Source organism: Pinus tabuliformis, chromosome 9 (assembly GCF_031772625.1).
Source record: "Pinus tabuliformis cultivar Carrire ecotype Pingquan chromosome 9, CPIR1, whole genome shotgun sequence".
NCBI classification, from domain to species: Eukaryota; Viridiplantae; Streptophyta; class Pinopsida; order Pinales; family Pinaceae; genus Pinus; species Pinus tabuliformis.
In genome coordinates, this window is record NC_142307.1 from 1723823144 (window position 1) to 1723839526 (window position 16383).

The window sequence follows — 16383 nt, forward strand, 5'->3', positions numbered from 1 at the left end:
TTTATTCGAAATTATGCCAACATAACCGCTCCTTTGACGAATCTTTTAAAGAAAAAATCGTTCATATGGGATGATCAAGCAGAACAATGTTTTGAAATATTAAAGGAAGTCATGTCTTCAACACTGATGTTATCAACTCTTGATTTTTCAAAACCTTTTATAATTGAATGCAATGCTTCTAGGTTTGGATTAGGAGCTGTATTAATGCAAGATGACCACCCTATAACTTTTGAAAGAAGAAATTTAAATAAGAGGGAGAATTTGAAATCAACATATGATAAAGACATGCTTGCTATCATGCATACCCTAATCAAATGGCGACAATATCTTCTAGGTTGCAAATGTTTGATATGTATGGATAACAATAGCCCTGTTGGCGTTGCTAGATTTGCCAACGTTAAGGGGATCTCCCGGATATGAAGTGCCAACTAGACCTCAAACTGTTTGGAGTAGGAGTCCCAGCAGTGGGTGGTAATGTAATGCCTTGACCGTGGTAGCGCACAAAGGTAAGTATGATAACTTTGGGTGAGAGCAAGTGTGTGACCCTGCGGAGAGTCAAGTGCGATGCATGAAGGTTCTAACACACAAAGGGGAAAAGGAAGTGTGCCCCTTAGAAGCCTGTAATAGTACGCAGCTTGAAAGGAACACATGAGCGGAATGACATCACAAGCTAAAATGTGGAATAGTCCACAAATTAAAGTGATGAGTTAATCCAACAACACACATTCAACAATATTCGTACAATTGCATACAAAGTAGTTCATAAGAAAATGCATAAGTTAAACAACATACATTGTTAAAGCAACCAAAATAGTCCAACTACAATAACAACATATGCATGAAAATGTGCTGGCTCTGATATTATTATTATAAGTGAAAGTTCCATCCATACATACACCATTGATGACCACTAGTCCCAATAGCGGAACATTACTGTCAAGAACACCTGCTCCCCCAAACAAGTATACTTGCTCTACACTTTGGAGAAGCCAAGGCTCATCACAATACTCCCAAGCCTTTTCTAAGTCTAAGCCTAGCCAAATGCTTGACTCCCAAAAGCCTGTTTTATCAGTTATGAGGTTCTATTTATAACAAAGGGTGGGGTGACCCTTGACATTGCCCTTTGTGACTCTTTGATTTCCTCATGGCTCTTTAACTCCTTTACAAGTAACTCATTACATAACATGATGACGTTTCACATTCCACTAATGACACTTGGAATTTCACTTACAACATATCTACAAATAATATTATACTTTCCACATGTACCAATGTGAGACAAAAAAGGCTAGAGATAGCCTGACAAGGCAAAACGCTATGACTCTGAAGTTTGGGGAAAGACCAACTCGGCAACCTCCACTTGGTGCTTCTCGGTCACATATTGATGCTAAGCTTGGTACTGCATGATGGTGTCCCCAAACTGTTTGATGTTGACTTTCTCAAAGCAGACTCTTTCCTCCATGGCATCCCGGTATATGGTCTTGGAACCTATATCCAACGCGTTTTGAAGTGTGTGTAGCATAGTGTTGACAATGACAAGACCACAAATGTACTTCTGCATGTTATGTGTGCTTAGTTCCAAGTCTTCCCTGGTGGCCTCTCGTCTTAGCTGCTTCATGTACTCAGCGATCTCTAGTTGGACTTGGTTCTTGGGTTTCACCTCGGTGAGGGAACTGATTGATGGGATCCTGTGCATTTTCACCATGACATCCAAACTGTTGTACAATCGTGCATATGAGGCCTATATGCTACGGATGAATGGGGTGAGCAGCGCATAGTTCTGGATTAACATCCATACCTTTGCTTCCTCTTTGCTTTTGTTGCCAAAGCCGCTTTCTCCAAGAGAGGATCTGCTTTCATCTTGCAGCTTTGTTCTACCTTTGGGTTCTCAACAGTGTTCCTATTTCCCTTGTCCTGCACTGGATTGCTGCTTATCGCTGTTGTTGTTGTTGCTTCTTGTGTTGCTGCTGTTTGTAGAGCAACTTTCCAAGCTGTTGCTATACTGACCGACTCGTGGAGCTTGGAGGCATTGTAATAGTACCTCCAAGGGTCCTCCTCGTGCCAGTGAAATGTCCCGTGGATCCATGGATAATACACCTTCGCACAATGGTCCTTGCAAATACCGTGGGGATCATACAGATTAAAGTATTTGGTGTTGAATTCGAATCTCACTATCTCCTTAGCTTTGGCATCTGCATCTTTCAAGCTCTTAATCTCGTATAATCTGATCTGCAAAGGAAGAGCGGGCCATGGCACTTTCTTCTTCCTATGCAGTCCTGCTGACAACCTTGTGGAGAGGTGATATGAAACCTCTTGCATGATCAACTTGTTAGTGACATACCTTGGTAGAACATGCAGAGGCTTCTCTCCGCCAAACACTCTGATGAAGGTGCCACCTGGTGAGGCATACCAATCTGCAATATTTACTATTACCTCCATTGCTTCTCGGGACATGCAAGGTGGATCCTGCTCAAAGATAAGCTTGTATAACGGGATGATAAAATGGTCAGTTAGCCTTGCCATCACTCCTCAATAGCTGCAGTCGGAAAACAACTTGCAATAGATGTTGACGACAATCTCTTTTGGTGTCTGTTGATTTGTGGTAGCATCAGATGTGCTCTAGCCATGAAAATTGGTGGAGAGGCTAAGGCACATAAGATCTCCATGACCCAGCAATGGTTTGGGGAAATTCATCCCGGTTGGAGAGACATTAAAATAATTAATATTTTTAATGGGGTTACTAAGTCTAAACTTGGGAAAATTAAAATATTAATGGGTATTAATATAAAACTGGGTGAGAATGTTCTAAATGACATGGATTAAGCCAAATCTAATCTTAGCCGTTGATTAGGGACTTAACCTCGGTCGTTGAAACGTGAACAAGAAAAGTATAAGAGGAGGCTTGAGGGTTAGTTGGAGATGCACCAAATTGATCTGTCAGTTCGATTTTCTAGAGTGGGGTTTGCTAAGAGAATCAAACCAGTGATCTGTTGCAGTGAGGGGCAGTTCGGCACGAGGCCAAGAATACATAGCAGAGAGGCAGAGATAGTGCTAGAGAGACAGCACAGAGCTTGGGCAGGTTGACGCAAAGGCAACTGGGAGCTACACAGAGGCTGAGGAGGCCAGTGTGGGTGACGTAGAGGGCTAGAGGGTTGACGCAGAGAGCCAAGAGGTTGATGCAGAGGCATCAATAGCTGCACAAAGGCTAGCATAGCTGACGCATGGCCAAGAGGTGGCGCTGGGTGATTTTCGCGGGGCAGACTGAGTGCTGGTGAGCTGGGAAGGGTGATACAGTCCCTGTAGAGTGACGCAGAGCAGTAGAGAAGCATGGAGCAACTTTCCCTGTCCAACTAAGGAGCTGTCGTAGTTGCTGTGGGGCTGATCATCCAGTGACTGATCAACCAGGGTATCTGTCTCCGAGGAGAGGTACTTCTGCTGAGGGCATTCTCTGTTGGGTGAGCCATTTCTGGCACCCTAGTTGTATTCAGAAACTGCATAATAATAAAACCCTCATATTTGTTGCACTGGTTTTCCTGCATTGGGTTTTTCCGGGGACGATTGTCCAAAAATAACAGTGTCCCTTGTGTGTTTGTCTCAATTATTTCAGTTGCTTAACTGTATATGTGTTAAGGCTGCGTTTGTGTTTATTTTCGGTATCTATATTTATAAATAACTTGTTAATGAAAAGAACATGTTGGAGAAAATAAACCAGATAATGCAGTAGGGATTTCTGACGTGTCAGACCTAGAAATTTCAACATGGTATCAGAGCATTGTAGATCACAGTAGAATTGAAGACCGTAATCTGAAGAATTTGTAGTAGTAGCAGTTGTCCCAAGAGACAATGCTATTCTAGAGCAGAAGTAACAGAGAAGAAGTGATGCAGAGGGCCTGCGTCATCATTTCGAGCCAGGAGGAGGGTTAGAGCAAAAGCAAAGAGGGGCAGATCAAACCTACGTAGTGTTCGATCATCTTTCACAGCCAGGAAGGATCGATGTTGTAGCCAGGAGGAGCAAATTCTGCCATTGCTAGGATTGCGTAGAGCCTAAAAGGTTCAGTTTATTCAGTTGCCGGGGCTTGGGGAGCTATGGATAGATTGTGATTGAGAAGCTGGTGGGGTGTTGTTTTTGTCGGTGCAGAACAATACCTAAGGGGACAGAACCAAGGTAGAGGGAGTTGCTACCTTGATGGATTTCTAGCCAAGAAATCCAGATCCAAGTTGCAGTTGCAAGGAGGATTGGAGAGGAGTGGTTCGACAGTTGGACAGAGGATTTCTAGGAGGGAAATCAGGACTTAGAGGGATATTTCTAGGAGGGAAGTTGAAACTCAGAGGGAGTCCAGAAGAGGAGCTGAAATGGCAGTGAACGGACTGAGGGATCAGGACAGGTTGGACGGGGCTTCCAACTTTGTCATCTGGAAGGCCAAGATCCTGGCAATCTTGGATCGACATCGCATCAAGGACTTTGCCTTTAGAACCATGGCTAACCTGATCGACCCAGCTGAGAATGAGAAGTATGAGGATGCAATGGTGAGGGCGAAGTGCGTGATCCTAGACGGGGTCAAAGATCATGTCGTACCACGTATTGTTGAAAAGAACACAACAAAGGAGATGTGGGATACTTTGAAGACCTTGTGTCAGGGCACTTTTGTATAATGGGAGATGCTATTGGAGAATCAATTGTGGTCGTATTAGATGCAGAAGGGAGAGCAGATAGTTCCATTCCTTTTCAGGTTGCAGGATATTCGCGACCAACTCACTTCCGTGGGGTCTACACCGGATCCATAATTTATGGTTAGGACTGCCCTGAATGCAGTCTCCAAGGAGTGGGAGACATTTGCCCAAAGTATTTTGGGTAGAGCCACTCTTCCAGGATGGGAGGAGATGTGGGCAACTCTTCGCCAAGAAGAGATCAGGTGGATGACCAAGGCGGGGAGTAGTGGGAAGGGAGGTCAAATTAAGAAAGAGGAGGAGGAGGATGCGGCTGTAGCATCTATGGAACAACAAGGGAAGAGGGAGAAGAAGGACGTCTCCAAGGTGAAGTGTTTTCATTGCGGGGAGCTGGGACATTATGCATCCCAGTGTCCCAAGAAGAAAAAGAAAGGAGAGGCTTCCGATTCAAAGGCATCTTCAGCTAAGATGGAGAAAGAGGTCAAGACTGATGACGACTGTGCCATGAGTGCTCATGCAACTCTAGAGAAGAGGTGGGGAGACATCGAGCTGTAGTTAGGAGGACTACACAGTAGGGTCTGGATCTTTGAGGTGCCCAAACTCTTGGATCATATCCGGCTACAGGAGCCCTTAACGACAGTAGCAGGATGACAGAGTTTGGATGGAGCAAAGTGTAGTGGAGCAGCAAGGCAGTGCTTGGGTGCAGAAATCTGAGGTAGTGCAGTGGAGGTTGCAGCAGTGCGAGAGGCATGAAGGTGTATGCAGCAGCGTAATGACAGCAGAGGGAGCACAATATGGCAGCAGAGGCAACTTTAGTTTCACGAAGCATCCAGACTGACTGGGATTTCAGTGTTTGGGAGAAGTCAGTTACCTACTTCTCGGTAACCGAGTTGCAGTGCACCAGTTAGCAGTGGCAGTGTTAGGGGCAACATGGGCAACATATTAAGAGGGAGCCGCAGTACAGATGTAGCAGTGGTAGTGGCAGTGTCATGGGCAGTAGTACAGGAAGCAACAGTGCAGATGATGTGAGGCAGCAGGCCAAGCATCATCACAGGTACTGGTGCAAAGGATCAGTGTGATGTCTCCATGGTGAAGCATTACTAGAGCACATTGCTTACTAAGAGGGAGTGTTGATTTGTGGTAGCATCGGATGTGCTTTATTCATGAAAATTGGTGGAGAGGCTAAGGCACATAAGATCTCCAAGACCCAAAAATGGTTTGGGGAAATTCCATCTGGTTGGAGAGATATTAAAATAATTAATATTTTTAATGGGGTTCCTAAGTCTAAACTTAGGAAAATTAAAATATTAATGGGTATTAATATAAAACTGGGTGAGAATATTCTAAATGACATGGATCAAGCCAAATCTATTCTTAGCTGCAGATTAGGGACTTAATCTCGGCCATTGAATCGTCAGCAGGAAAAGTATAAGAGGAGGCTTGAGGGTCAGTTGGAGATACACCATATTGATCAGTGAGTTTGATTTTCTGGGGTGGGGTTTGTTGAGAGAATCGAAGGAGTGATCTGTTGCAGTAATGGGCAGTTCGGCACGAGGCCCAGAATAGATAACAAAGAGGCAGAGATAGTGCCAAAGAGACAGTGCAGAGCTTGAAAAGGCTGATGCAGAGGCATCAGGGAGCTATGCAGAGGTTGAGGAGGACAGCGTGGGTGACTTAGAGAGCCAGAGGTCTGACGCAGAGAGACAAGAGGCTGCCACAAAGTCATCAGTAGCTGCGCAGAGGCTAGCAGAGCTAATGCAAGGCCAAGAGGTAGTGCTGGGTGATTTTCATGGGACAGACTGAGCGTTGGTGAGCTAGGAAGGGTGATGCAGACTCCAGAGCAGTGGAGAAGCATGGAGCAACTTTCGTTGTTCAGCTAAGGAGCTGCCGTAATTGTTGTGGGGCTAATCATCCGATGACTGATCAGCCGGAGTATTTGTTTCCGAGGAGAGGTACTTCTGTCGAAGGCATTCTCTGTTGGGTGAGCCATTTCTAGCACCCTAGTTGTATTCAGAAACTGCATAATAATAAAACCCTCATATCTGCTGCACTAATTTTCCCGCATTGGGTTTTTCCGGGGACGATTGTCCAAAAATAACAGTGTCCCTTGTGTGTTTGTCTCAGTTATTTCAGTTGTTGATCTGTATATGTGTTAAGGCTGCATTTGTGTTTATTTTCAGTATTTATATTTATAAATAACTTGTTAATGAAAAGAACAAGTAGGAGAAAATAAACCAGATAATGCAGTAGGGATTTCTGACGTGTCAGACTTAGAAATTTCAATAGTGTCCATGTCCAACTCATGCCAAGAAACTGTAGCTGGGCACAGACTGCATGCAGTAAGTATGCGGACATGTAAAACCTTGATTTCTCATTCTTGGTCAGATTCTGAGAGCTAGTCACAAGGATCTTCAACTGATGAGCCAACAAATCTGACCAGTTGAATGGCTTCCCATCACTCGCCAATTGGTCTAGTACAACTACCCAACCTTCAAGAAAGGTTTTTGCGTTCTCTTGACCGCATATTTGACAGACAAGATGATCAAGAATTGATAAGCCTTCCTGAGAGACTTTGTCTTGTAAACATGATTGGGTGTGTCTAAACTTTGACGGCTATTTCACCGAGCACTTGACGATATCTCTAGTGTTCGCAAAGCTATGGGTGGCATAGAAAAATGAGTCGATGCTCTTCACTGGCTGGGGTAAATGATACATCTGCTGAAAGTTCTTCACCTGGAAGGTGGCAAGCTCTATCCTATTGGCACTACTCAATGTCATGATCTGTTCATTTGTGTATGAGACAATCTAGCTGATAATGGCCGCACATGGGAAGGCGGGGTACCTGCTTGCAATCTTGTATAAGCCTGACCGCTAGATATTGATATACACCTGCCAGTCCTCTAAGTCTTCCTTGAAGTCCTTTGCAAAACTGTCTTTGATTTGTTGCCATGTTAACTTTGTACCCTTCTCGATGAACAACTGAGTATTTGCATAAACTGGTAGATCAACTGATATCTCCTTAATTGCTTTCCTAGTACTGCTCTTGACAGTTTCCTTTGATGCAACTCTCTTGGATGCCATATTAACTGTAACTGCTTGAGAGGTGCTCAACAACTACTGTACCTGTGGGACAAAAATGACACTCATGGCAAGCAGATGTCAGCTTAAAAACCAAAGCAATTTCAAGACAATATCAAGCAACAAGCAAGGCTCATGATGGGAAGGATTACGTAATTATGGTTAGCAGAGGTCACTGGCTGACTGTGGGAATTGCGTTTTGCGCAGTCCCAACAGTTAGTCGGGAAGCTTGCTGACTGGAACTGCGGAATGCGCAATTTAGTCTGGGCAAAGGCCCGGAGAGGCTGCACATTACGCAGTCTCAGTGGCCAAGTTGGGAGGCTGGGTCCTGGAACTATGCAGTGCACAGTTGGAACTAGGCCAGGACAGACTCTGCACAATTCCAGAAGCCAAGGCAGAGGCCTTGTGTTCCCAGATTGTGCAGTGCATTCAGTGACATGTGAGATCCTGGCAAGGGGAGCCCAGATCTTCCCATGGGGAGTGTACAAACAAGAAGATCTGAAAGATGGTGTGATGTTGAGTGCAGATTTGACTAAGTGTTGATGCATGCATGTGAAACAAGTGCATGAATCAATTAAACTAAAGGAAAACGAAGCATGTGAAGAGAGTCACTGCAACTGTGACTATTGGTGCAAAAACAAGAAAACACATGAGACACTTGGGAAAGGCAATCTAAAACTTGAAACAACACTTCTACAAGCTAAAACAAGTTAAAACACCAACAATTGTTCAAAGAAACAAGTGAAACAACACTCTCACAAGCTAAACAACAAAAAGTGACAGAAAAAGCAGCAAAAGACTAGAAAAGCAAAACTCACCTGGAAAAGCGACGACAATCGCACCAAAGGTTCCTTAATCTCCTCAGGAATGCCAGATCTCCAAGATCGAATGTGCAAATGAGCTCTAGCAACATCGATTAAATAGATTTGGTCAAGTTAGGATTTATGACACGAATGCCAAAATTCAAGGAAAAATTGACACTTGGCAGTAGTTTCCAAAATAACTCAAGTGCCTCCTTCAGACTACTAAAAATAGATCCCTATTTTTAGGGATGTTTTTTTTTTGCTTTTTTTGCTTTTCGGGAAAAGCTGCAATGCATTGCTCGGAAAGATTGTGCAGTTCTGGGAAGGACGGGGCAACTCTACGTTTCATGCACTGAGTAGTTTCTGAGCACAGTGGGTTCTTCGCAATTTCTAGGTGGAGTGGCTCTAGGTTGCCTCTCATGTCTGCGCAATTTCCTAGCTCAAGGCTAACTGCCATCCAGTGCTGCGTAATTCCTCAGCTCAAGGCCCGGTGGCAGTCAGGACTGCGCAATTCCCAAGAGAAAGGCCAGTTGCCCTTAAGAATTGTGCAGTTCTCTAAGGCAAGCTTGAAACTGTGAAAGACTAAGTCAAGAGACCAGATTGTGGGTTAGAAAGTAAACCAAGTAAGAAAACACAAGCCAAGATGCAAAGGATGAGGCTCAATCAAAGCACAAGATCAATGCAAGATGAGCTGCTGTGGTTTAGAAGGGAGGCTCCAAAATGAAGCATAGGCAAAATTTTGGAGGGTGCTTGTAGCCGCTACAACAAGCCCACAATACCTTTTACAACAAAAAACACGTTTGGCAGAACAACAAAAGGACCATCATTACTTGAAATTTCAACTATAGTCCCAAAATGGTTAGGTAAAATTCGAAGTGAATACACGAAGAATCCAAGTACATGTAACTTAAGCAATAATCCTATTCAAAACTCAAAACTCAAATGGAAGAATGACATCCTTTGGTGTAAGGGACGAATTTATTTAAGTCCCACTTTCAACTTTAAAACAAAAGTTCTGAAGGAATGCCATGATTCACCAACCTCTGGGCACATGGGATTGTTCAAAACCTACCATAATATATGCCAATAATTATTTTGGAAGGGGATGTACAAGGAAATTCAAAAGTATGTGGCAGAATGCGATAAATGCCAAAGAAACAAAAAAGAAAAGAGTTTGACACCGAGATTGCTCCATCTCCTGCAAATCCAAAACCATAAGTGGGAAGAAATAACAATGGACTTCCTCGATGGGCAAACCATGTCAAATGGGAAGGATAAAATCCTTGTGGTTACAGACTGACTCACTAAATATGCAAACTTCATGGGCGTAAGAAGTTGGGATTCAACAAAACCAATTGCCGAAATATTTTGCAAAAATATTACAAATTGCATGGGTTTTCAAAAATCATTGTTAGTGATTGAGAAGGCAAGTTTAAGAGAAACTTTTGGAAGGAAATCTAAATGCAACTTGGGACATCCCTTAACATGAACTCAATGTACCACCCCAGACAAATGGGAAAACTGAAATTGTTAATAAATGTTTGGAAGCATACCTTCGTTGTTTTGTAATAGGCAAGCAAAACAAATAGTCTAACTAGTTACATCTGGCAGAACTGTTGTACAACTCCACTTATCACATTTTAGCAAAAATGATGCCATTTCAAACTCTCTATCGTTATGAGCCTCCAAAATGGAAGGAATTAGCCATAAATGTTATAAAAAATTCAGCAGTAAAAGATCAACTAGAGGAGAACCAAAAAATCGTTCAAATGCTAAAAGATAATCTCAATATTGCAAGGAATCATATGAAACAAGTTGACCAACATAGATCAGAAAGAGGGTTTAGTAAAGGAGATTGGGTTCATGTCAAACTCACAGCTTACAAACAACTAGCAGTAAACAAGAAGGATAAAACGATCTAGCTCCTAAGTTCTATGGGTCATATCAAATAATCAAGAAAATCAGTCAAGTAGCTTACGGTTTGAAAATATTGGAAACAAGTTACGTCCATAATGTTTTCCATGTTTCCTGTTTAAAAAAGATGTCGGGAAAACATCAAACACCACAACCAACACTTCCTACATTGAATAGTGAAGGACAACTTGTAGTAGAATCTGTTACCAACCACTGTGGGTACTATGCATAGGAGAATTTTTTTCTCCTAAATGGTCGTCAATTGGTAGCTAGCAGCCCCTTGTAGCCACCAGATAGTTTGATGTGCCACTATCTTCCCGACTTCAGCTAGCCATATGCTCGCTCTCCCATCTATTATGATCATATGTTTGAAGGTGGGCCTTCCAATCCTAAAGGTATGGCTTTTCATTGTGTAGTTGGGTATTTTTGTTTACTTATCATGGACACTTTTGGGCCTAGATTAGTGGGGGGATTCGGTGGAAAAAGTGGGCTTGGTTTGTACTCTTGTCTCATTTGTCCAATTTGATGGTTAACCTTGTATCCTAGTCCCATGGCATCTCCTTTATTGGCTACTAGCTTTAGGGATGGCACTACATGGGAAACCCCAATTTTGGTTGTGTGGTCCCACTTCCTGAAACCATGTACATCACTCCCCTCCGCTCATTATAACCCAATTCACCATATTTCCCATTCGAGTCCACAAGGAGTTAACCTCCCCCTCCCCTTGTCCACACCTTGGGTCGGGCCTGGAATGATGCCCCGGAGGTTGATGTAGCTAAAGAGAAAAGAAAAAGCATAATTTGGTCACTCAAATGTACCATAACATGCAAAAGATAGTTGGGACATACAAATTTAGCACGTGGGCAAAATCCAACATGAACTTTACCCTTATCATTATGGCCATCACCTTGGTTCCTAGGGCCCCTCATGTCGATCCCTTTCATCATTAAGGAACCCATGATTGTCCCTACCCCTGGTGGGCGATTAACTGCCCCACCTTAAGAGAGTATTCAATGCAATATCTTACATATCATGCTCTCATCCCTTGGAGCCCCAAGCAATTACAAAAGAAAAAACTATAAAAGGAAAAAGGCATATGAAGAAGGGTGAAAAATAATGGTTGGGGTAACTCATGTGCCACGATTGCTCCCTCCTACATTCATATACCCAAATATGGGCTTCCCTTATTTAGCTACCCTTGTGTTGTGGCATGTGGCTTGGAGCCTTCCCCTTGTGCCCCAATCCGTTCCATCATTATTTCACATGCCACCTGCTATTTGATGGATTTACCAATGTTGTTAAAAGCGCGATCGGGATTTAATCGGCGCCGGGAAAAAAGCGGAAAAAATCGTTAAAATCGGGAAAAAATCGGAAAAAATCGGGAAAAAATCGTTTGGCACAAAAATATTCATTTTTTTTCAATTTTTTTAATATCTAAACCATCTACAACATAAAATAAATACATTGACACATAAATATGATAAAAAAACTAATATATAAGATGTTTAATATCATTTCTAGCGCTAAAATCACACATAACATTGAATCATGTCCTGAATAGTAAGTCCTGAGTCCCAACTCAGCCTCAAAATATCAACAAAAAATATGATAATGTATCTCATCATGTCATAATGTCATATACAATAAAATGAAAGTCTAAGACTCTAATCCTATTGATTTCCTCTGCCCCTCTTGCGAGAAAATGTCACTGCTTTCCCTTTCCCCCTAGATGAAGATGCTGGTGCCTGTGGTGGTGGAAATGGCAGTGGAGTCTGACGTGCTCTAGAAGCTGAAGAAGTAGTTGTAGAAGTAGCAGCTACTGTAGGTAGACAGAGACCACGTCCTCTAGTGGTAGCCCGGGTAGGCGGTGTCACCTCCTCCTCCTGCTCCTCCAACTCCTCCTCCTCCTGCTCCTGCTCCTGCTCCTCCTCCTCCTCCTCCTCCTCCTCCTCCTCCCCCTCATCCTGCACTAACCAATCCTCAGTGGGATCCATGAGAGGCCTCTCGGTCTCAACCCTCCATTCAGCAGTGGTGTCAATCTCATCCAATGAGATGGCTTCCATATCAGGTGTCTTGTCTAGTTGCCTCACCCACAATCGAAGATTGTAGTAGACATAGACCATGTCATTAAGTCTACGGGACTCCAACCTGTACAAAGTTCATGAAATAATAATTAATAATTAATATTATAAAAAAAAATATTGTTTAATGAATTCAAAAATTTATTTGGAAATTTGCAATATTTTAAATGTTTAAGTGTTAAGTTGTTAACCTATTGCGCTTCTTGTTGTGTATTTTTTCAAATACACTCCAATTGCGCTCACATCCCGAGGAGCTGCATGTTTGGCTGAGGATGCGTATGGCAAGCTTTTGCAAAAGGGGTACTCTGCCACCATACATCTTCCACCATGCGGCTACAACAAAATTACAAATAAACATAAGAAAAAAATGGAATTTGAAGAGACAATGAAATTTGAAACAAAGTTACAAACTAAAAAATCCCTGGCATTTTGGCCGTCCTATCAAAGATAGCCATATCAAAGCCAAATGTGCCACCTGACATCTTATACGTCTCAATTTGTTTAGAGATCTCCATACGTTGTTCTGGAGTTCTCACCATCTTCTGGACACAGGTTAATAATCCATCCATGATCTCAGCATCAAAATCAAACCCACATGCATAAGAAAATGTAGGGTTCAGGAAAAACCCAGCAGCATGAATGGGACGATGGAGTGTGTTGTTCCATCGCTCATCAATGACGTTCCATAGAAGGAGTTGTCTCTGGAACCCATCATCTCCCTTGTCATCATAGTAGGACCGAATGGCTTCTTTGGCCCTGTCCATGGCTTCATACAAATAGCCCATTGCGGGCTTCTCACCATCTACCAACCGAAGAACCTTTACCAAAGGTTCAGTGACAGCGCACACCTCCTGCACTCCCGCCTAGAAGTCTTCTTGGTATGAAACAAGTCTGCAGACGGCCTCTCCTTCTGGTTTGCGGCTCATTGGCGAAGAACGCCACTCCTCTGAAACAAACATTCTCTTCAAATCCCACATAGATTTCAAGAGGGATTGAAGAGATATGAAACTCGTCGCAAACCGTGTAATGGCGGGGCACACCAACTCTTTGTTGTTGGTGCATTTTCTCATCAAGCTAAGCACAGATGTGTGATTGTAAATAAATTTTGTGATGCTTTTTGATGAGTCAACAGTCTCTTTGACAAAGGGAATTTTCCCTATGTCCTCTAACATCAAATCAATACAATGGGCAGCACAAGGTGTCCAAAATAAAGTGGGATGCCTGTCCATAAGCATTCTACCAGCAGCAACATAATTTGCAGCGTTGTCCGTTATGACTTGGACAACATTTTCTGCACCCACCTCCAAAATAAACACATCCAGCAAATCACATAAATTTTTTGCATCTTTGATTTGATGAGTTGCATCAATAGATTTGATAAACATAGTCCCCCTGGGACAACTAACCAAGAAGTTTATAAGGGTTCTCCCCTTTTGGTCAGTCCAACCATCTGACATAACAGTGCATCCTGTTTGTGCCCAGGATTCCCTAAAATCCTCCAATCTTTGGGTGCAGTCACGCTTTTCATCTTGAAGAAGCCGGCCTCTGAAATCATGAAGAGAAGGGATTTTGTACCCCGAGCCAACACTGGAAATAGCATCAACAGTAGGTTGGAAAAATGGATTATTCCTTACAATGCTGAAAGGAATATCACTCCAGAGGAGAAATTTTGTCATCAACTTGTCAGCTTGTTCTTTTTCAGTTCTTTTCATCATTGAACCGATAGTTGGTTGTGCACCAGGTGTGGTTCGAGGAACAAAAAAGGATGATGCAACTACCGGATTGACTGACGCTGCAGTAGAACCAGTGCCACTTGGCCCACTTCCTTCAGCTGACCTTTTTAGTTGCCTTTTGAGTTCTTCTTTGGCCTCTTTAGAGTGCTCTAATTCTCCCAATGCTCTCATGGCTTTTCGGATAATTTCAGCATTTGTATTAGGACAGGGCACCACAGCACGTCCAGGGATTTGTGCAAGGTGGAACTTCAACCTGTACACCCCCCCGAATATCTCCTTTCCACACAACTTGCAATACAAGTTTTGTCTATCATTCAGAGTTTTAGGGTCACCATATTCCCAGAAAGGATCCAATTTCCTTGGCATGTTTGTTTTTGAATTTTGAATTTGCAAACCTATGGAAAAATAAGGATTAGGAAATAAGAATTTAGGATTACATAATACAAATTACAATTTAGCATTTACAAAATTACAAGTTAATTATTTCCAAAATCCCAATTTCCAAACCCAAGTTACCCAACCAAATGCCAATGGCAAATGCCAAAAAACAATGAAAATTCAAAAAAAATAAACAATGTTTAAAAAAAATGTGAAAATAAAAATAAAAAATTGGTTCTCATAGTCATAACAAATAACCCATCCCAAATCAATGAAAAATTTCCAAAAATTCTTTAAAAACAATGAAAAACAAAGTTTTTATAGAAGCAAAACAAAAAAAAATTAATCTACATACCTGGTTTATGGACAAATTGGTGATCTTGGCTTGGATTCCTCCTAAAAACGCTTGGATTCGCTCCCAAATCCGACGGCAACCCTTCAGCTCCTCTCCCTCACTTCTTCTCCTCCTCCTCCGCGCGGACTGCTCAATGAAATAAAAAAAAAATCGATTTTCCATATAAAAAGGCCGCTGCCCCCGTGCCCTGCGATTTTTTCCTTAAAAATCGCGATTTTTTCGAAAAAATCGCGATTTTTTGAAAAACTCGCGATTTTTTCGAAAAAATCGCGTATAAAAAAAAGTGCCGATTTTTATCGATAAAAATCGCGATAAAATCGGTTTTGCGAAAAAATCGCGATTTTCCGATAAAATCGCGATTTTATCGCGATTTTAACAACACTGGGATTTACCATGGACATGTCAACCCCTTAGAGGCTGAAACCACCTAATAGGGTCCTTGTTTAACCTTCTTGAACTTGGAGACACTTGTACATGTCGAAACCTATTATGGAAGGGCATGCTGCTAGGAAGTGTCTATGTGGATCCATGATTTGTAAGCTCATTTACTCAACTACACTAATGTTTGGTTGTACTGGAAGGTGAGAGGATGCATTGGATCTTATACAAGATTGCAAGTGGGTCTTCATGTTGGGTTCAGCCTCCCTATACGGGGTCCAAGCCCTCTAGAGGGTCATATTGGCATTTGTAGGGTGAGTGTTGAGAGCCACGGGTCTCCACCATAGCAGAGAGCAGATTGCCATTTCATGGGATCCTTGAGTTCCACTTATTGCTTGCACGTTTTCCACCTATTAGACGATGATAATGCACCTGAACCACCTTGCCCAACCAACTCCACTCTTGCACCACACAATTGGCAGTTGATCTAGGGCCCAGATGAGAATATGTCTTGGCATAGGAGACAATGGGAGGGCTTGCATCATTCTTTTAGCCTTTACAGATGGGATACATGCTTCTTCGATCCAATTGGAGACCCATGAGGATGCTTTGTGCCCCCATAGCCACTTCACTTGGGGGCACCAGAGGGAATTTGCTTGGATATCAAGGGGCCAACCCCTTTATCACCATGTTTGGAGCTCATCATTCATCTTGGCACATATTAGACTCCACTAGGCCTTCTCAACGACCCTTTGACCTATTGTATCTATTATTTTTCCCTCTTGAGAGGCTTATTGTTGTATTATGGAGCTATCTTGGTGGGCTTGTTACCAAATTGTGTTTTTTTCCAAAGAAAAATTAGTAACTTTCTATTAAAGAAAAATGAAAAGTTACATTGAGTATATGCATAAAGCATTCAGAATTTGTCCTGAGGGACCCGTGTGTATACAGGACACACACATAGTAGCAGAGCTACCAAAAAAAAAATTCTAGAT

General features: G+C 42.5%; 2 protein-coding genes across 2 annotated transcripts in view; one reads left to right on the forward strand and one right to left on the reverse strand.

Moving 5' to 3' along the window:
* The window catches only part of LOC149155587 (uncharacterized), a 210696-nt gene that overhangs the window by 77771 nt on the left and 116542 nt on the right, over positions 1 to 16383 (forward strand). The window lies entirely within an intron of this gene.
* Positions 11869 to 13149, reverse strand: LOC149155588 (uncharacterized). Its single transcript, XM_089445162.1, has 2 exons — positions 12736 to 13149; positions 11869 to 12611 (listed from the first exon to the last, which is right to left on the reverse strand). Exons 1-2 carry the CDS (start codon positions 12900 to 12902, stop codon positions 12134 to 12136), a joined length of 645 nt encoding a protein of 214 aa, XP_089301288.1. The 5' UTR covers positions 12903 to 13149; the 3' UTR covers positions 11869 to 12133.